General features: G+C 32.0%; 2 protein-coding genes across 2 annotated transcripts; both read right to left on the bottom strand.

The window, feature by feature from the left end:
* Positions 1-15: 15 nt before the first annotated feature.
* On the bottom strand, positions 16-3,604 carry LOC105108551 (peptidyl-prolyl cis-trans isomerase CYP40-like). The gene is made up of 8 exons (XM_011002896.1): positions 3,154-3,604; positions 1,953-2,453; positions 1,620-1,707; positions 1,435-1,487; positions 1,255-1,359; positions 725-800; positions 465-502; positions 16-392 (listed from the first exon to the last, which is right to left on the bottom strand). Exons 1-8 carry the CDS (start codon positions 3,322-3,324, stop codon positions 312-314), a joined length of 1,113 nt encoding a protein of 370 aa, XP_011001198.1. The 5' UTR covers positions 3,325-3,604; the 3' UTR covers positions 16-311.
* Positions 3,605-15,916: 12,312 nt separating this feature from the next.
* Positions 15,917-16,309, bottom strand: LOC105108559 (uncharacterized). The gene has a single exon (XM_011002904.1). The coding sequence runs from the start codon at positions 16,307-16,309 to the stop codon at positions 15,917-15,919; it is 393 nt and encodes a 130-aa protein (XP_011001206.1).
* Between the last annotated feature and the right edge of the window lie 1,052 nt (positions 16,310-17,361).

Genomic DNA, 17,361 nt, shown 5'->3' with positions numbered 1-17,361 from the left:
GGGCATGGAAAGAGGTCTATTCCATAAAAGAACCACACAACATGACCACATTTTATGTCCATCAGAGAGTAAATCATTATTTTTAATTGGCTCTAAGTTTCAAAAATTTCCATGGAAACTGTAATAAGAAATGGTTCAAGCCTCAAACTTGTACAGTTGCCTTTGATAAAGGCTCCTTTGTTCTCTGACAAAACCTGAAAGGCTTTTGTAATGCAAGGAATTCGCATCCTGTTTTTCAAAATATTCTCAGTTTGCATTGCCCGATGATCAAATGACAAGAGTTTCCAAAGGGTAATCCGCATACCAATTTGCTAGGGTTCTACAGCAGTGCTATTTGAAGTTTCGAACATCTTCTCATATCGCCTTCTCTCCTGATCACGTCTCTCGTTAACCTGCAAGACATTAATTGTTTAGCACCCTGCTGACTACAGCCATTTATTACAGATTCTGTTAATTGTACCGACCTTCTTCCTAGCAGCATTAAGCTCCCGTTTTATTCCAGCTGAAAAGCATTAGAAACCAAAGCTGTCAGCAAATCTCAACAGATTATTTGTAAAATAACAGGTCCAAGACTCCTAGAATTTATTCAAGTGAATAAATTTGATTTAATCAAGCTTTAACATAATCACTGGAACTTGTAGATCTTATCAGAGAGCAAAAGTCTGAACAAAAATTCTATCCCCAGGATTATGTGCCATTGGCCCTGTTTCAGATTATCACTAACCATCATTTGGCTCCAAGTGCAATGCCTTTTTGAAGCTTTCAGCAGCAGCATCAACATCATTAAGAGCCTTGTATGCCTGACAAACACAAAGGAAAAGAAACTGTTAGTACGAGAACTGTGAAGGTACCTTCTCAACCATTAAAATTTAAACAAATCAAAGGAAAAAAGTGCACCACCAAAATATGAAAGCAAATTCTTAACAAAGTCGAAACCAAAACGGAAAAGTAAAAAATATGAGAAGGAAAAGCAACCTACTGCTCTCCCCATTCAGAATGCCTAAGCACCACATTTCAGTGGAATAGACGCAAAATATTACACACAAGAAAATAACTGGAAGAATTCTAAGCAAGTCTTCCACATTCCAAATGGATGGTGGGGAAGCAAAAGCAGCTTGCAAGAAGCTATCAGAAGATTCAGAACTACAACTCAGAAAGAACCTTTCTAGAACAGATGGACTGGCTCACACCAAACATGTGCAAAAGCTCCCATGATTCTAGAGATTGAAAGCATTCCCAATTGCAGACACTAACCTGTCCCTGGCGAAACAGAGCTTTTGCATTGTTTTCCCAATCACGTATTGCAAGGTCTGTGTCCACCAGTGCTCCTTTCAGATCCCCCAATTTTAACCTAGATGCCTGCACAAAAGATCAAAAGCTTCAGTAGCCAGTGGCAGTAAAAATACCCTGACAATAGTGAGAACAGGAACTTACTGCACTGTTTGTGAATGTCTGTGACTTTGTCTTCCTCAAAGCTGAACTCTTCTCTGAAAAGCCACCAGAAGAAAAATGTTCAAATAAATCACATGCAATTGGGGCACAGGGAGCCATTAGCATTGCATTGAGGACATCAAGATAAAAAGTAACTAGGAATTATATGGAGCACATAGATTGTTCACCTTCGTCAATCCCTTCTTTCTCCCAACAGATATCCAGATAGCGTAAAGCCTTCCGATACTTTCTTAGCGCCATCTTATAGTCTTGTTTCTGCGATCAATAATTACAAATTGGGACATCAACACAAGCTATAGAAGAAAAGAATAAAGAAAAACAAAAGCGCCCATAGACCATAGAGAATATCAAAGCTTGAAAAAATTGGTTCACCTAAACTATTCACACCCCAACAAAGCATACTTTTAACTATTCTGGGTACTGATGTATGCTTTAACAATAAGTTTCACCAATGTGCCTTTGGAGCAACAAGAACATCAGCCAAACATGAGAACCATTACCTTGAAATGTTCATTTCCAAAAGCCTTAATACAATCTACAGCATTCATCCACCATGAAAGTTCGCTAGGACTCTGATAAAGGTCAGCTGGCCAATCAGGATAAGCATCACCATCCTTGAAGAAATTACATGTCCCGTCATCTGTACCCGCAGGAATTTCTCCACAATCGACGATCATAACATCAGAAGTGGGACACTCAGCATCACCAGTTGTAACATGCTCAATAGAACGAACAACTCCAATTCCTTTAACCACCTTCCCAAATACAACATGTTTTCCATCCAAATGAGAGGTGCGAGTTGTCGTGATAAAGAACTGCGAACCATTTGTGTTTGGACCAGCATTTGCCATAGATAACATTCCTTTCCTTTCATGTTTCAGTTCAAAATTCTCATCCTCGAACTTCAAGCCATAAATAGATTCCCCGCCAGTGCCATCTCCTGCAGAGATATCTCCTCCTTGAACCATAAAACCTTTGATAACACGATGAAAACGGCATCCCTGGTATCCCAAAAAACACATATAAAATCAACTGAAAAAGCTTAAAATTTCCTTCTCGTCAGCCTTTATAGCCAAAGCTGTGCACAAAAGAAATCACGTCAAATGCAATTAGCAGTCAATAAAATTCAAGCCTATAGATTGCCTAGAAATATTGGTCCAGAATAATGAATAAAAATGATAAGATATCAATACCAAAGCAGAGATACTTTATTTATCGCCAAAGAACGAAACAACCTCAACCTGGAGCTCAATAACAAAAAGACAAGCAAGTAGAGACTGCCTGTGATGGCTTTTCCAGTGGTCCAAAACAAGAACCATTATTGCTGCAGATATCTCAAAGTATTGGGAAAGAATCATTCTTTATAATCAAGAAAATTCACGACTACTACTCTAAATAATCAAGGACATCACTGACTTTTCATCATGAACTGAAAACCTGATTTCTACCCAGAAAATCGTTTTCCTTCTCAAGTCTCACTGACAAAAGCCCGAAAAGGTTTCGTTTTTAGAACATAGCATCGATAACCAAAAATACAAAAGCGAAACAATCATCACAGTCAAATACCATAACACTAACAATATCCTAAAATAAAAGACTTTAGTACCCTCAAAATTCCCAAAAGTCCGTCATTAACCAAAAAAACCAACTTGAACCCACAAACACATGAATACACACAAAGAAAATTACTAATTAAAAGACCTTGTAGTGAAGAGGGACACCGGTGTTAGGTCCAATGCCTTTCTCACCAGTGCAGAGAGCTCTAAAATTCTCAGCAGTTTTAGGAACGACATCGTTGTAGAGCTCTACTACTATCCTTCCTTCTAACTCCCCTCCGATGCTTATGTCTAAAAAACACCTTGGCCTGCCCATCTCTACCTCCCTCCCTCTCTTTCTCTCTCTGCTAAATATGTAAAAGGAAGGGTTTGGGATTCTAAAGGGTTCTTTGCATAAAAGGAAGTAATGGCAAACCCCTGGAATGGTCCCCTTGAATACAGTAACCACTACTACTTCATTTCGCTTCTTGCAATAAATGGAAATGGGAGTAAAAATAAAGAAAACAAAAAAAAACTTCGGGGTTGCATTTCCTCAATCACCCCATGTTTTGAGGGGCAACATCGTGTACAGATATGTTAATAATAATGGGAGCCCTATGGCCTATGTCTATGGCTATAGATAAATACGGTGTACTGTTGGTTTGCTTGGATGCCCCTGTTTTTTTGTGTATTTATATCTTGATCCTTTGATTTTATATAATAGTATAATATACATCCACCGGAATCACGAATTCCCCAATTCTCTTCTCTATATCAATGTGAAGAGGTGCATGAATTCCTATTTTTCATGTTCGTTGATGTTAAGAAAAAAAAAAGTGTCATTTTTTAATGTTCAGACAAGTAAGTGACAGCAAGTCTCAGCAGCGCAAGAAGCAGTGCAGAGACAGTAAAATAGAAGAGTACATGGCCACATGGGATCTCACTGTACGATGCCTGTATATATATATATATATATATGGGCGCGAAAGACTCGGGGAGGTTTTGTTCTTCTCTTCGTCGTTTCAAGAGGAACCTTCTGGACACGCCATTTTATATAATAGCACGACAACCAGACTTTTGACCCATTTTTGTATCATTCCAGAAGTAAATGAGAAAACTTCACGGTCTTTTATACCATGAAACATCAAATAAAACATTTTTTTCTTGAAATGCTGGTATAGAAAGAAGACATGAAAAACATGGTACGTGAACTGTAAACATATTTTATATACAACTCATTAATTTAAGAGTTCAATGAATACATGATCTAACATGGATAAAATTAACAAAAATACCTAGCCTAGACGAGACACCATGCCTAGTTTTATTTCCAGACACAACACTGTAGAGCTTGGTAATGTGTGAAGGTCAAACGCTTATGAATTTAGCATGATGAAAAACCTATCATCTTTGAACTTATAAAACTTGTAAGATTCAATACCTAAATCAATGCATAATAAACCCAATCATATATAAATTTAATAAAATATTAAATTTAATTTTTTTAGATTTAATTACATAATAAGTCAAAACAATAATGAGTTTGATAATATACTAAATCTAATTTTTTCAGATTTAGTTAAAAATCTAACCCAAATGCATGTAGATTTGATTAAATTTTAGATTCAAATCTTTTGGACTTGGCTACACACTACGTCCATTCAATTACATAAATAAATTTTATTTATTTATTTATTTTTTGTCAATTTGAATGCTGTGAAGACGGAAAACATAATTAGAAAAAAAAAACAATTTTGATATAAGTTAGATAATCTACATTAGAATATACTCTGATCAGTTTTTTTTTTATTATTTAAAAAGGCAATTCCACTAGGTTAGTTTGATTATGGCAGTACCATATATGTTTTTTCTCTTTTAGTTTGATAAAAAATTTTATTCTCAAATCAATTTAACATAATAACTTTAACAATACAGCTCATAAAAGTTTAATACATTAAAAAAATACACTACTCTATATATTAATTTTAATATTCTAACTTGGACAAGCAAGGATACTGTTTGCTGTTGTAAAGTGGTGACATGTCAACGTGCACTGGGCACAGTATTTCTATCTTATCTTATCCGTCGTCTGATTCATCATTTGAGAAAAGAAAATCTAAAACTACTCTGGAGGAACCTAAGTCAAAGTATATATATATATATTGTTATATATATATATATATGTATAAAACAAAATAATGGTCTATGGTCTTGTTCTGTAATCATGGCTCGGAACCCATCTTTCACTTGAAACTAGCCAGAACCAATATTGGAAATTTGGAACCCTCCTGCCCCATATGAGAGTTAGACCAAGCCAGCAGTCTCATGATCTTGACCCAGAAAAAATTAGAGCTCGAGCCCCTTGACATGTCATTGTGCAACTTCAGAAATAATTAGAGCTCGAGCCCCTTGACATGTCATTGTGCTAAGAGTTAGAGCCCACTGATCTGTCAAAGATACCAGGCCATTGTGCTAAGAGTTGCATGACTTGGTATAATTTAGCCGAATTTGGTCCAAGCCCAGACCATCTTCGATTCTAAAGTTCACACCAGCAAAAGACTCGGCCAATGGGCCGTTGGATGCATGAAAAATGAGCAGTGCTATTACCCTTTAAGAGACCATTTGTTTTGCCCAACCTTAATTGTATGGTATTTGGTTACAAAATGAACCTATGATTTGGTTCATGGAACCCACCAATAAATGAGGTTTGACCTCAGTTTTTAATGAAGCAACTTTTACATGCTTCCAGTGAATCACTCATTTTGTGTTTTTGCCCAACCTCAGTTTTTTATTGTTGATAAGACACACATACCATGACAACCTTTGAAATTTTTCTTAGTTCAAGAAACAACTGTAACCAAAAGAGTTGTAAATTATGTTTATGAGTTTGGAGACTTTGCATTTGTACAGATCCATGTCAAGCTTGACACTAGTAGCAAAATACCAATTTTTTTTTTTTGATTAGTTTGAATGAATTTCTTGATTAAATATAGATCACAAAACTTAGGTTATAACTAGATTAATCTTTTAAATTAGGTTAACCCGTTAAATTTAAAATTTACATCATGAAAGTTTGATAACTAAATAAAAAAAATTAACTGATTAACTCATAATTAACTTGATTAATCTGTTAAATTCGGGATACATGTCATGAAATTCTGATAATTAAATAGAAAGAAATTTAATATTAACAAATTAAACTAAACAAAAAAAATTAATTAAAAATAAATAAAAAAAATTTCAGGTTAACTCGTCAAAACAAGTTAACTCATTAAATTTGAGATTCATGTCATAAAAGTTTGATAACTAAATTAAAAAAAATTAACATTAACAAATTAAATTAAAAAAAAATTATTAAAAGAAAAAACACAAAAAAAAAAAGCAAAAAAAAAACCCATAATGATATAAAAAAAAAAAGACAACTTAGTATTTTACCGTGGACTGTATAATGAAATACAGAATAATTTTAATATATGTTATAACTGTAAAATAAGAAATTACTATGTATTTTTTTTTTGTCATTTTATTATAACATTAGTTTTAATTATAATTTTAATAAAATACATTGAACATGTTTTTTTTTAATTAGACAACAATTTTAAACATAATTTTAATTAAATACAAATTTTAATCAAACTTGTTATAACAAAAAATAATTTTTTAAAACTTTTTTTTTTAAATTATAACCACAGAAACTAGCAAAGCAAAGCGGACTTGAATGCTTCATTTTTAACATGTTGGCCTTGGTTATATCGCGTCTCCCAGCTGTAAATTTTTACCAAACCTTTCTCCTGCATGCTGTACTCGATAAATAACAACAGGGGATTTGTTGCTGATGCAGGTTGGTACATCTGCGAAGCTAGCCATGTGGTTCGTATAAAAAGGGAGGAAAACTAAAGATGCTGCTGCCGCTGTAAACACATCAAGATTGCTAGCCAAGAAATCATGTGGACTCCTGCACGGCGGTGTCAATTTATCTAGTTCAAAACCAGGCACGGAAGGGAGCTAATTGGCCATTGTTAGTTCCTGTGAAGGATTGACTGAGACGTCTGTCCAACAGAATAAAACTAAAACTACGAAGAGAGAGTCCCAAAAACAGAGTACAGATTTTCTATAACTGTCATCGGGAAGGGCGAGTCACTTTCTCCTTGACCTCGATGCTTTGATTATTGGTAGTGGCTGAGACAAAAGCTGCCCTCATCACGTGGTTTTTCAAGACCATCGATTCTGTAATTTGAAACTTTCCTGCATCTTGATCCATGATGATGCCCACCATGAGCTACAGTATATGGCCTCCTGTAAAATGGGTACCCTCTTGGTCAATATGACTATTCTTTCTGTGGTGATATCAGTTTACCTCTAAATGCTTCATTTATAGTGGAGTGTCCTTCCTCTGCTAAATTTAACAGTGTTATTAATAAAAAAAATGTCCTTCCTCTGCTAAATTTAACAGTGTTATTAATAAAATTTTTTATCAGTTTTTATATTCACATGCTACCAATAAATATTTTATAAAAACAGTTTATAATAAAAAATTTTATCAGCAATTTATAATATATCATAAAGTTTATTAGTAATAAATTTACTTATAGACAAAATACATCAAAAAAATTTTGTTCACTTCATTCCGTTGGCAATCCCTTGAAAAGATTGCCATATAACTGACAGAATACCGTTTGCAATTCTGTCAATATTTTTATTTATTTATTGGTATATTTATCGATAAAAATAATATATCATCAACGGGATACTAGTTGCAATTTCATCAGAAAGTTAATAATTGCAGTGACATTTGCAGTAATTCTTTTCAAACTCTTTATAATATACTAACAAATGTAGTCCATCGGTAACCCCCATCAATAATACTTTAAAATACTTTTTTTTTTAAAATACATTGAAAAAAAGTAGAAAAATAATTAAAATAAATTAAAATTAAATATATAAAATGAAATTAAAATAATATAAAAATTAAATATTTATTACAAATTTAAATATTTGTATGTTCAAATACAATAAATTTAAAATATAGGCTACGCTGGAGGAGGAGGAGGTTGATTGTTGTTGAGTTCATGGAGCCGATAAGGAGGACATGGATCCCATGTATGATCTCCTCTCCATTACCACTCGGTGGAGTTATTCATAATCCGCCATGAGTTGTTCAAACTTTTCATTAAAATGTGTCGTCCAATCTTATACTCGTTGGTCTAACATCGCCTTGAACTCTAAAGTTTGATTGCTCATAACTGATTGTGAGCATCCAATGATCAAAATATTATAGGCTGTTCGCAATTTCTTGGCCGTAGTGTTAAAGGGCACTTTTAAGTACTAATCACCCACCAAATGATCTTGCCTCTAACCACAAATCTGGAAGGGTCGAAGAATCTTTTTTGTTACTCTCATTCAAATAGTTGTTATATATGTCTTGAAAAGAAAAAAATAAATTCATAAAATTAAAGGAAATTATAACTTAATAAAAAAATGATTGAAAACCAATATACTACAAAGTGCTTAGCTTGGTTATCCATGAATTGCTGCGTCTTTTTTTTGTTAGTCAAGATTATACACATGCATTTCAACAAAATGTTCCATCTGACTTGGCTCGCATTCAAAAATCATAGCCTGCAAGATAAATATATTTTTTAAAAATAAAAAAATAAAAGTAACGGAATAGTGAACACACCGGTGCCAGTTCTCCGCACCAGACTATGATAATCAAGCGAATGCGTGGATGTTACATGCTGAATGTAGTCCACCCAAACAACCTTCAAGATATATGGCGGTCTAAAACCCTTCCAAACCACCATGTCATTTCAGGCTAAAAGCTCACCTTTTTTCACATTTTGTTTTTTGCCTTTTTACGCCTCATACCACAAATCACGCAACCTATATGTTACCAATAAATTATCTGTTAGTAAATAAAAAATAAAATTTTAATAATCAGAATAAAAAAATTATTCTGATTTTGGTTTTACCTAGTTACAACGTAATTCTTCCAAACCCTTTTTACAACATTATCATCAGCTCTCTCCCATTCAAATTTTTCTTTGCAATAAAAATTTATAAAAATGAAATTTCAGTGATTTCAATAAACTAACTGAATTAACATAATAAAAAATAAGAATCATCCATTGACTTATGGTTTCCATTCATGATGTTTAGAAACTTAGCTTTATTTAGAATTTTTCATCGATGATTTAAAAGCAAATGCTATTGCTCTTATAGTTTTGATGGTTATAAACCTGAAATTGCATTCATTAAATAAAAATATTTATTAAAATTTATTAAACATGTCATTACGAAAGCAAAATAAACTTACATTAAAAGGTCGTTCTTCCACTAAGTCTCGTATTTATGGGTTAATGGATCTTGCTATGAAGGAACCCCCCTCGACATTGTGGCATCACACTCGATGACTCCATGTCGTAAATAAATGCTTGTGCCTCAAGTGTCTGTTCTTGGTCGGCACCTAATGACTCATGGTCATCAACATCGCTGCTAGAAGAACTAGTAGCGATCTTATTCTTGTGACATGCTATAAACTTTCTCCTATGCAGCTGCATAAATTAACGAATAAACAAAATTAAATGATTTTGATTTTTTTTAAAACATTCAGTAGCAGTTTTCCTATATGACTACTCAAAATTTTTAAACCTACAAATAAATAATATATATACCACAAATCAATTGATTTTACTCAATTTCTTCTAACAAATTAGAATAATTCAATTTTGCACAAAAATCTCATTTTCTAAGTGGTAATATATTTTATCCTAAATTTACAAAAAAATTAATCTAAATTTACAAAAAATCAAAATAATAACTAAAATTAATCCCACACATTTAATTGTAATTGAACAACAAAATTAGAAAACAAATAAGTAAAATTCTAAAAAATAATGAAAAATTTTATCTAAATACAACTAAAATTCAACACAAAATTGGAAAAAAATATTGACAAAAAAAACCCAAAAAGAATGAAAAAGAAAACACATAAATGAAGAAGAAAAAGGAATGAAAAATTCTTACTTTTACAGCGTGCTTAGTTTTGGCCGAGAATTAAAAAAAAAAAAGAAGAAAAACACAATAAATGAAAAGGATTGTTAAAAAAATAAAAAAAAAGATGGGAAAAAAATAAAAATGATGAAAGACAACATATCTTAGGATGAGACGAGAAGATGATGTTTGATTTCGGCTCGAGTCATGAACAAAAATAAGAGAATGAAGAAAAAGAGAGAAGAAGAGAGAGGATGAAAGAAGAAAAATGAAAAAGATGAAGTCTTGTTTGCTATGTCCATGATTTTTAATATTTGGTTTAATCGATGAAATTTCTAATGGAATATTAAATATTAGCATCTTTAAAAATATTGGCGATTTCGTCTAAAAAAGTTCCTAAAAAAATACTTTGATTAACGCAATTGTGGGTCAAACCAAAATAAAAAAAACTTATGTTCACCTGATTGAAAACCAACACAATATCATTGTACTCTGACACCAAGTAATCAGATTCCTCGCCCGAAAGAAGCGGCAGTGCAAAATCCATTTCAACTCTGCCAATAAAGAAGTCCTTCTTATTCTTTCTTGTAATTGAACAACAAAATTAGAAAACAACAAAATTAACTAAAATTAAAGAAGTCCTTCTTATTCTTTTTGAACTTGTGATTCGTTGGCAAGAATTACGGGTGATAATAATAAAAAATGCTTTACCATTATTTGTTAACATGAATGCCTTGTTATTTTTTATATAGTATAGACATGCTAATTTTTCATACGTGCTTCAACAAAAAACTATTCTATAAGTAGGAAAATCATTGATAGTCCACATCAAAGCTATTTTCATTATAAAATTTTGTTTTTCGATACATTATAAGTCAAAAATCCAGATAACCACAACTGCTCAATCAACAACTAAAGATAGATATCTATATTCTAACCCAGAATATTAAGATTGGGTATGACCATAGATAAAAGCATGAACTTTGGCGTCATACACATTCCTGATAGTGAGTTGTAAATTATGAGTATCACCGGTCAATAAGAATAAGGTGTAATAAATTACCTGAATGGATTTAATTTATTTGTACAAAACCCAAGAGGCACGCTCCTTAATTCCACTGAAAACTAAGGATGCACATTGTTAAAATGTTTCCAAGCTTTACCATTGGAAATGTGTACCATCACTCTATCCATTGCATCACTTGATTAATGCCATGCTCATCATTATTTAGTGACATGAATAACCTCTACAATCTAGGTGTGATTGAGAAGTATCTAAGTTTTCTGTGTGCGACAAGAGTCCTTTCTTTGTCAATTCTAGGTTTATAACGAGAATACTCACATTTTCTGCACTTGGTTAATTTTGTATTTTCAAAGTAGTGCAACATATAAAAGTTTGGAAACATGTCAATTTTCTAGTATTCTATACTAAAGGGTTTCATCATTAACTTAGCAGCATAAAAGTTCTCTTTCAGCTTGTTCCCTTTAGGTAAAATATTTCTCACCTATTTGACAATTTTGTTATGACTAGTCTTACTCAACTTATGATCCAATTTGATGGTGAACACCTACGTAACAATCAATAATTTACTATGATTTGACATTGACCAACATGATTTTGATTCATTCTCATCACATATATAACCAGCTTCTTATAAGGATTATTATTGTTATATACAACTCCATGCACGTTGTTATCACTATAAGTTGACCCAACCATCCTCTTTACTATGACATCATGAAGAACATATAGTTTTCCGTGTGCATACCAACATATGTATTTCTTCATGAACTTTTTTTTTGTAGAAGATGCATCATTATAACATTTGGATCGATAAGTATTTTTATTCTTACATCTTTTGCATGGATATCTAATATGACCTTCACTAATATTTCTCAGATTATATAGTATGTAATTAATAAAACCATGAACCCCATTACAATAATCTATCATTTGCAACCCTTGAGGTGAATCTCGATACATCTATGAACGATCATCCATTACTTATATCAAACCTATTTAAATAATGATGACAACATGCATTAACTAACTATTTTAACTAAATAATTTGTAAAAATATTGGTTTAGCTCAATCTTATTCAATATATTTTACCAGTTTTTTAATTCATTATTAATTATATATCTATATAAATTAAAATTTCTACACATTTACCAAAAATTACAACTCGACAATAAAATTGATAAAATATAAAATGAACATGTTAAATAAACCATTATTTATTTTGATCATAAAACACCAAAGTAAAAAATTCAACATAAGTTTCATCAATTTGCAATCAAATATAATTTTATAAAACCCAAAACAAACCATAATATGTACAAATCATAAATCCATACAATACAATTATATGAGAAAAAACTATAAAATAAGTTAACAACCAAAAAAATATATATACTATAAAAATATGAAAAAAAGTGACATTTAAAAATTATGTTTAAAAGAAAAAAAAGGATAGATTTGCTTACTTAAGGTGGAGAATCCTCAATAAAATTTAAATAAGAATATGAATGCTGACAAATCGAGTGTTGTGTTGGTTAAATTTGTTGTGGAAGGTTGAATTGTGTTGAGATTGAGGGGGGTGACTGTTTGTTGCATAAAACAGGAGAAATGAGGAAAGAGAGAGAAGGGTAGATTGTTAGGTCAAAAATTAAATATTATAGATAAAATTATTCTGTCGGGCATTTCATCGGTCATTCTATTGGTAAAATATGTTATGTCATCCCAATATAATACAATCTGTAAGTTCATCGGTATATACCAAGAGATGATTTTCATCAGTATATTTATATACAAACTTTACCATCGGGTTAATTTTATTTGTAAATCTGTTGGTAAAAGTTACACGTCATTGTACTTTTTTAGTTTTTTTTTTTAAAATTTTCATACACGTCATTGTACTTTTTTAGTTTTTTTTAAAAAAAAATTTTTCACTGTAATTTTCTTGATATATATCAATAGAATATTTCCATTGATTTTTAATGAGGGATATAGTATGAAAAAGTCTATCAATAAAATTTATTATAATCTATTGTAAAAATTATATGGGTGTTTTTATTTATATTTGTTAAATTCTTGGTAATCTCAACTATATCACAACTCCCAGCGGTAAATTTTTGCCAAACCTTTCTCCTGCTAAGATAGGTACCTATTGGTCAATGTGACAATTATTTTTATGGTGATATCAGAAGTACCTCTGATTCTACATAATTGACTACTTGCTCATAGTTGATCGAGAAAAGAAAAGCTGGCAAAATGGCATCTTTAACTAATTTGTTACTCTTTTATTATTCTAATAATTATATGAAACTATTGTCATCATCTAAGCTCCGCCACCGGTAGTTAAAAAAATCTCAACATCAAAAAAGGATGTCAAGAGACCACAAGTGTATTCTAAAAAAACATAATAATAATAATAATAATAATAATAATAATAATAATAATGATTCAGGTATAAGAAGGAAAATAACATTTATTTATTTAAGGTCAAAATTGAAAATATTCAAACATTTTATAAAAAAAATCAAAACAAAAACTCAAAATAAAAAGGTTCAAATATGAAAACAAAACAAAATAAAAAAAGCAAATAGCATTTCAATCAGTGATGAAATTAAAAACAAATTTAAAGTTTATAAAATAAATCAAGATGAAAATCATTCAACAAAAACAAAAAGAACTAAATTAGATATCTCAAAACAATAAGAGGGCATCATGATTTTTTTTTTTTTGCTTAAACAACTTGTTTTTTAAAGGAAAAAGAAAGAGAAAAAGAAAAAAAAGACATTACCAGAGTCAAATCTCTACACGCCCCACCATGCGCTTTATCTTATATAGGCGACGACTCTACGAGCTTTTGAAAGTTGTCGCAATTGCATAATTCTCACCTCTTAACACTGTTGCATGCGTAATTTGAAGCGCTCAAAGCAGTTTCAAGCACTAGCACGTGCATTGCATGCTCCAATAATTTTTCAATAAAAAACATTAATGATTCATTTTAAATAAACAAAATCTTTTATTTATTAACCCCAGAATTATAAAAAAATCACAATGAATGGACAAATAAGCCCTTTAACCTCAAGCTTAAAAGTTTCTTATTTTAGATGTAATCAAGTAAATTCAATGTGTATTTATTTCTAAAATATTAATTACTCGTTTTAAAATATGAAATTTTCCAGTATCTATCCTATAATTACATAACTCCTACATTGAAAAGATGAAGAAGCTCTTACATCTAAGTTTAAAAAAGTATGGAATTAAGGATAACAAGTAAATTGACTATGTAGTTTTAAACAAAAGATGATTGTCCCCGTCAAGGCAAGAAAAGGTAGATTTATTTTGATTTCAAAGGGTGTTATAGCCATGATACTATGCACTTAAAAAGTGAAAAAGACTTCTTTGACCTCATAAATATTACTATTGGTCCTTATGCAATTACGAAAGTACCCTAGAAGCCTAACAAATGAGTTTATAGAAAAGATCAAAACAGTCATTACATTATTTTCATTTACTGTGCATAGAATCTATATGCACAGTGAAATCACTACCCCCAATAAGTTTTCATTTTTAATTGTTGTTGATTATATGTTTTGGTGGAATGATTATTTTAAAATTTTATGTTCAGAACATCCGGTTAATATGTTTGCCGTTTGTCATAAATCAAGTAATAATTTTGAATGAATTTCAGCTTGAGCAATATGTTAGAGTGAGCGGTTCAGGTCTGAACATCCAGTACACATTTCAATCTAATGTTCAAAATAAAGATCCGAAAGATATATTTTCAAACTTTTATTTTTTTACGCATTGATCCTTAGACATTTGAAATATTCCTTTTACATTGATACCAAGAGTCTTTTAGCATTATAATCTAACAATTAAACTCAATTTATATATATATCTTGAATTGAACAATAATCACTCCATAAGACCTTTTCCATCATATTCTCGAAGAAAAATAACAATAGTTACTACTTTCTTAAATCTAAAAGCCAGCAGGAGTTGCAGATTTCCTCTAATACGATGCTGCGACCGCTATAGATCATAGTGCTTGCCCACTGTCACTGGTCCTTAACGAGCAAGAAAAGTTGACTACTAGGGCTTACCTTATTTCTCAACATCGACAATGGAAAGTGACATGCGGAAATATAGGTCTAATGACTACATCAATCACCAGTTTAAACTAGTCTTAAGGGATTAAAGCACATGATAACGGGAACCATCCACACAACATCAGAAAAAAGATAACGGCACCTGTCTGTCCGGTGGGAGTCGAAATCTCCGAAGTGGCATGAGACATTTGTCTCGTATGCATAACAAAGGAATGCTTCTTTTAAGATGCAGTCGCAGAGAAGAGAATCCTATGTAGCCAACAACAATAAATCAAAAATGGGCGATATTGATGAAAATCTTGCAAATAAAGTAACCAAAAGGCTCTAGAGCAATTCCTGGGCTCTGGACTGTATAAAAATAACCATGAAAACAAGATTATTAACACATCGATCCATTTATACATGATCACTAGCAATTAGCAAAGTTAATTGATTACGGATAATATGAAAACCAAACCACTCTCTTGAGTCTCAAGTATCGAAAAAACGAGAGAGTTTTCTCAATGAGCATATGATCAATATTTCATTTGTTATTAAAAATTATGCTAACAATAAATAAAGACAAAAGCCTTCGTCAGGAACTCCAATCCAGATCAAAGTTCAACAAAACAAAAATGGATTGTATTTCATTAACGTGAAAATGTTTTCGTGCTCAGGATTTTCATTCTATGATGTCGCTTATCCCATCAAAATAAACCCTAAACAGAACAATGAAAAAATAAAAATAAAGAAAGAAAACTGATTAAACGAAATCAAGAAGCAGAAATCCCTTGAAACTCCATGATACACTACTAGTATCGAGAAAGAGGGATCAAGATCCACTGGCACTTGGATGTGGCTTATGTTCACTTTGTTGTTGCTCTTGCTCTTCTTCTTTAATCTCTGGCGGAACCTCCTCCACCACCGGAGCTGCCACCGGAATATCTGCGTGTCGGGCCGGAGGCGGGTCAACATGGCCATCGAGACAAGAGGAGCATTTTCTTTCTACCCAACCCTCAAAATCGTATTGTCCATGACCCAAGATCCGACGACCTGAACAAAGCCTGCCAATCATTCCTGCTATGACTCCCAATATAGTGATCACTGCTAGAACTGCTATCACTGGTCCAACCGACCCATGACCATTGTGGGTGTAGGCAGCTTGTTGGCTCACTTCCATGGATGGTGTTTCTTGCTGCTGCTGCTGGTCTAATGGTGTAGACATTGAGAAATAGTTTCTAAGCAGGTGCACTTTTTGAGGGTTTTTGATAGTTGGGCTTTTTATTATTTTTTTGTTCTGTTTGCTAGAAAAAAAACTGATTAAAGATTGGTGAAAATGGAAACTTAGGAGCGGGTTTACTTCAGTGGGTGGTTTTCATGTCCTTAGGAACCTGAAATGCAGGGGTTTTCAGGATTCTGAGTGGTGTTTGTGTGTGGTGTCGGGAGAGGAAAAAAATCTCACTACAAGTTCAGAAAGAAAGAGAAAAGATGTGAGAAAGTCTTTGGAGGTGATAAACTTTAGAACTTTGGAGGTGAAACTTTAGAACATGATAGAAAGAGATTAGTAGGGATTTGTCTTTATTTTATTGGTTTTCCTTCTAAATAAAAAAAAAAACTTTTGAAACATTAAGGGCAAAGTGGTGAAAAAGTGAGCAAAAAAAAGGTTTGGGAGGTTCTTGGAGAGGAAATGCGGAATGTTTTGAGTGGAAATCAAAGCCCAAGAAAACCCCTTTCGAAAATGGAGAGGAGCTTTCTGCCCACTTTTCCCTGGGATTGCAAGATTTTATGCAGAACAGTTTTGACAAATATTGGTTTAGAATAAAAGGGCATGGAGGTCTTGATGTGTAAAGGTTCTTTGCTTTGGAATCCTTGCAGTTTACACACGTACAAATGTATTAGCCAGGCAAAGAAATAGTTGGTAATTTGTTTTAAATAAACAAATTATGAGTAGTGAATAATAAATTAATATTGAAGAACATTTTCTTTTTTCACTCAAAAAAACTCTTGATTTTCTAGATTTATAGTGATTAATCATTAGTTAATAATGATGATAATTAAATTTTATTAATTCTTCAACTTTTTAGTTTTTAAAATTCATTATAAAAGACCGGTAGGTGAAATAAGAGTTTCTAACTTGAACTTTTCAGATTTTTCTATACTATTTCTCACCTTATTTTTAGTGTTTTGATTCTCTTTTATACTTTGATTTTTCTTCTAAATCAAGATCTTAGGTTCATCTTGTTGAGAGATATTTGAATTTTATATTTTTTGGTTCAA

This window comes from Populus euphratica, unplaced genomic scaffold (assembly GCF_000495115.2).
Source record: "Populus euphratica unplaced genomic scaffold, PopEup_1.0 scaffold192.1, whole genome shotgun sequence".
Taxonomy (NCBI): Eukaryota; Viridiplantae; Streptophyta; class Magnoliopsida; order Malpighiales; family Salicaceae; genus Populus; species Populus euphratica.
This window is presented reverse-complemented; position numbering and strand designations above follow the sequence as displayed.